General features: G+C 41.7%; 1 protein-coding gene across 1 annotated transcript in view; it reads right to left on the bottom strand.

The window, feature by feature from the left end:
• Nucleotides 1-336: 336 nt before the first annotated feature.
• tmem74 (transmembrane protein 74) overlaps nucleotides 337-4,514 on the bottom strand; it is a 4,364-nt gene continuing 186 nt past the window's right edge. The window contains exon 2 of the mRNA XM_088409392.1: nucleotides 337-4,025. Coding sequence (XP_088265518.1) covers nucleotides 3,141-3,965 — 825 coding nt within the window. The 5' untranslated portion in view covers nucleotides 3,966-4,025 and the 3' untranslated portion in view covers nucleotides 337-3,140. The remainder of the gene's footprint in view (nucleotides 4,026-4,514) is intronic.

Here is a 4,514-nt window from a genome sequence, read left to right as displayed (position 1 = left end):
AGTCTGGGCTAGTGACAAGATTCTGTCACAATTTGGAGAATAAAAGATACAGATTAAATGGCCTACTTCTGTTTCGTTAATAGAGACTGACCCTTATCATTTTAGAATAAATGTCACGGTACACAATCAATATTATCTATGACAATATTGAACCACAGCAATTCAGGTGGCAGAATGGCACTCTTAGGATTCGAAGCGCGGCACACATTTTCTCTTCATATATGAATTGAGAAAGGACTTGAGTGTCCATATATGATTGATGAGCCTAATGGCGTATGCACACAAACACACACGCACAGATAAATAGACACACACACATGCACACAAATGGAGGCATCTTGTGAGATTCTTTATTTTCTGCAATCATTTCAGCAGCATCAAAAGGCAAAACATGGATTGAGTGTGTACCGTTAAACTACAATCTGAAAATTGAATACAAACGTTGACATTAAATGTTCATTTCAATCTGAGTGGGTGGGTGAGTGAGTGCCATGTTTTTCATGTGAGCAAAATCATTTGTGTTCCTTGGAATCTTTATCAGATAACTGCGTGTTTAGACACAGTATATCCATTTTCATTTTAAATGTTTTTTTTTATGTTCATATTGTCAACAAACACATAATTCAGCTGACTCATTTTTTTGTTATTAATGAACAATTCCCAAAACCATTCAATGCCAGTCATAAACCAAAATAATTAAACAGTATATAAAAAAAGGGAGAAAAAAAAGAAACTAGAGTGGATGTGAGTGACTTTTGCTAAAACCTCCATCCAAGAGGGATGAGAGATTCCAATAGGAAAAATGCTTTCAAATTCTACTTTGCCTGTTATCATTCAGCACCTAATTGAACATTCTGTTAACATTGTGCTGCAGCTTTGCAGTGATGAAGACAATGATGTACTATCCAGATGGCGCTTGATTGTAAATAGAAGCTCACATGATCAAGACGCAGCAGAGTGTGCACCATGCATGGCAGGACTGTCGAATGCAGTCAAATTGCTGATTTCAGTCAAAGCGACTTGGAGCTTTGGCTCAGATGCACAAAGCTGGGCTTACTGGCTTACCTCAGCACTGCACCAGAGAGGGACTTGTCACTGGATATTACCGTGCAGACCACTGAGCAGAATATCCCACAGAGTGGACCTCTTAGAAGCCCAACTCACGTCCACTCTGGGGACTGGCTACTTCCCGAAATGTCTCTGTGCATGATTTTGTGGTTCAGAACTTTCACATTAAAAATGAATGGCCTTAATAACAAACAGAAGCTCTCCAAGATTTCCAGTGGACCAAAAGTCATAGTGTCTGTGACAATATTGCTAGCATGCGCTTCACTAACACTGTAAGCCTGGGTGTCAGTGTGTGTTATTTATGAGCAGTGTAATACAACAAAATTATTTCCCATACATTATCAAATATCAGCATCTGCCTTGTCAGACACTGTGCCTCAATTAGGCACAGTGTGGTAGTTGACTTGAACACGTTCCTTTCTCAAATTTGTCCACTGTCAGAAATAAGGACATACTAGGACTCCCTATTTGTGCACCCATCCATCCGTTTTCGAAAGCCACTTATCCTTTATCACATAAGGCTAGGTTTTTGGAGTTTTTATTTCCAAGCTAAAAAGTGTCGTCAAAGGTAGCTGTATAGTGGTTTTGCAGTATGTATGTATGCAGTATATATATGAGTTACATATTATGTAACAATTTTTTTGGAACATCAAGATGCTACATTATCGCAATAATTTGTATGGGAACATTAAATAAAACACATACCCCAGTTACCCTAAATTCAGTACCTGCTCTGTAAGAAATAGAATAAGGTGCCAAGCAAATGCAGTAAATAAGCTGCAAAATTCTTATCCTTATGGTTAAAAATCATATTTTTAAATAGTTTGTGTGCTGTGATGTTACATGTAGGTTCATAAGTTTACATAACAGCACATTGGATTTTAAATGACACCATTAACCTGTTAGTAATGCTTTAAATTGAATTAAACTGAATTTCTCAGTTTGAATCTCATCTCTCACAGGAAACCAGAGATGGTTGGTGTGGAGTTTTCTTATGCTTTCTGTGCTTCTTTTAAACTTTTTTGGATACAATACGTATTAGGTTATCTGATGACTCAAAATTGTCTACTCCCGCACCCATCCGTCCGTCCATCCCTCTATCCATCCATCTATCTATCTATCATACCCTTCAATGGACTAGCGATCTGTGCTGGGTACACCCTGCCTCTTGTCCAAAATAAGCTGGGTGATAGGCATCAGCACCACACTTCTATTAGGACAAGCAGTGTTGAAATTGATGTACATAAGACATTATTAAAAGTATGTTTTGCAACAACATGTTTGCAATTTTACTGTCACTGTTTTATGCATCCTATTGGTATACTGTGTCTTTGTAGAAATGCTATTGGCGCTAACAGTACAAATCGGGGATGTTTTTAATACCTCTTTTTTTCAGACCGATACCAGTACCTCGTTGCACTTTTTTTTCCACAACCAATCCACTTACCATCTGCAAGTTGGCCCATTTCACAACTAATTTCAAAAATATACACTGATAGAAATTGCATTTTATTTGTCCTTTAGTTCCAAATTATAAAATGGCTACCAGTATCAACCACCGTAACATGTACCAATACAGTACTTTGAAATACGGACATCTATCAGCCGGTAGGTATTATCAGCACTTGCTTGTCCCTAGTGTGTTTTATCCAAAGTTTAATTACTTTGAATGTAATTCAAACAGCACATGATGCACAGGACTGGAACACTTTCTTGTCTTAACCTTCTCGAACTTCTAGGTCTTCTTATTCTAAGCATTACTTATTAAGACGCACAGGACTGGAACCTTTTCTTCTCTTAACCTTCTAGAACTTCTGTCTTTTTATTCGAGGTCTATAAATATTCTGATAGATAACCAGTCCAGGGTGGACACCACCTCCTATCTCAATTCAGCTAGGGTAGGCTCCATCTCCCCGCGGGCGGAGACAAGTGAGGCATAGAAGTGCCCTTTTTTTCTGAGAGTGGACAGCATTGATGAACATGTTGCGAATTTGGCATGTCCAATGCGCACAAGTGAATAGTGGTGGTGACAAATGGTTGTGTGAGGCTCATCATTTCACCCAAAACATCACTTAGTTCAAACTTTCTACTATATCTTCCAGGGACAAGTGTGCAGAGGAGTGACTGGGACTAGATTTAGTTTTCAGGCTAATGGAACCATACAGTTTGGCGGAACGTTTGGAGTAAGCAATGACTTTCCTTCTGTACATCTCTCCTTTCCACATAGAAATCATGAGCAGAGTGGAAAGCACAACCCCGCCCAGAGTCAACAAGCACAATCCTGCTATGACGCACCGGTCCAGGTGAGCTCCAATGCGTGCGCTCTCCAGTTCCATGCGCTCCATCTCCCTAGCTGAGACGCTGTCCCTGTCCACAACCACATCCCGGGGCACAGCGTAGGAGATGACCACCAAGGAGATGCCGCTCACCAAAAATGTGACCGCACCTATAAACCAGTAGTCCACTGAGGAGCCCGTGGCGTCCCCAAAGGACAGGTCGTCCTCGGACATGAAAGAGAATTCTGGTAACGTCTCTGAGCACGGCTCGCAGTTGCGGCCGGTTCTGTGAGAGCTTTTACAACTGGTCTCTGGGCTGCCTATCGCCAGGTTGACATTCTCATCTATGTAGGTGAACGATGTCTCCAATTCCTCATCACAGCAGACACGCAGTTTCTCCTCGCCAAGGGGTCGCAGTTTGACCTCAGAGCGCCTCGCAGCTGAATGACACCGCTCATGGCGGCTCCGGGCCGGGTTATAGCCGGCATCCCCAAGGGACACCCCTCCTGTTAATTCGCTCTGCTTGTGGCCATGAAACACAGCAGAGAGGCGTTCAAGGACGGCGGGCGAATGTGGCTGCTTATCACCATCCCTTGTTAACGGCAGCACCGGAGAAGCCATTCGGTCTGGCCGCCTGCTGCTTCCGTCTTTCTCCCTCTTCTGTGATACTGCACAGCATCCCTAATGAGACAAATCAAATGGTGCATGTTTATTTGATAATCCCGATGATAAACTTTGCGTGGTGTATTGCTCCGCAAAGGTGTGTGCATCACAGGGAAGATGTGCGCAAAACGCACAACCACACCACGGTCACTCAAAGCCACTTTTGAGGTGATTAGAGAAATCCACGGACTCATCTTGAAAGACGCTTACATGGATGTGATGAGCCAAATACCTTTATATCCAATTAGGCAAGGAATCTGTTTTCATCCTAAACCTAGATTAAACTATATTCTAATGATCTAGTACGAGCACGTAAGTATTAAACCGTATCAAAACGCAAACAGATCATAATCTACTTTCTCTACATGTGGGCACGTCTAAATTGAATGACACATGTCATTGGATTTGCAAAAATAGCCATCAAGCATATCCTTCCTAAAAGCTAGTCAATTCAGAGAGTGACACGCTGCTGAATTTGCATGGAGGCATCTCGCACAATCGTTTCCT

The sequence above is a fragment of the Hippichthys cyanospilos genome, chromosome 3, assembly GCF_059441005.1.
Source record: "Hippichthys cyanospilos isolate Australia breed blue-spotted pipefish chromosome 3, RoL_Hcya_1.0, whole genome shotgun sequence".
Taxonomy (NCBI): Eukaryota; Metazoa; Chordata; class Actinopteri; order Syngnathiformes; family Syngnathidae; genus Hippichthys; species Hippichthys cyanospilos.
This window is presented reverse-complemented; position numbering and strand designations above follow the sequence as displayed.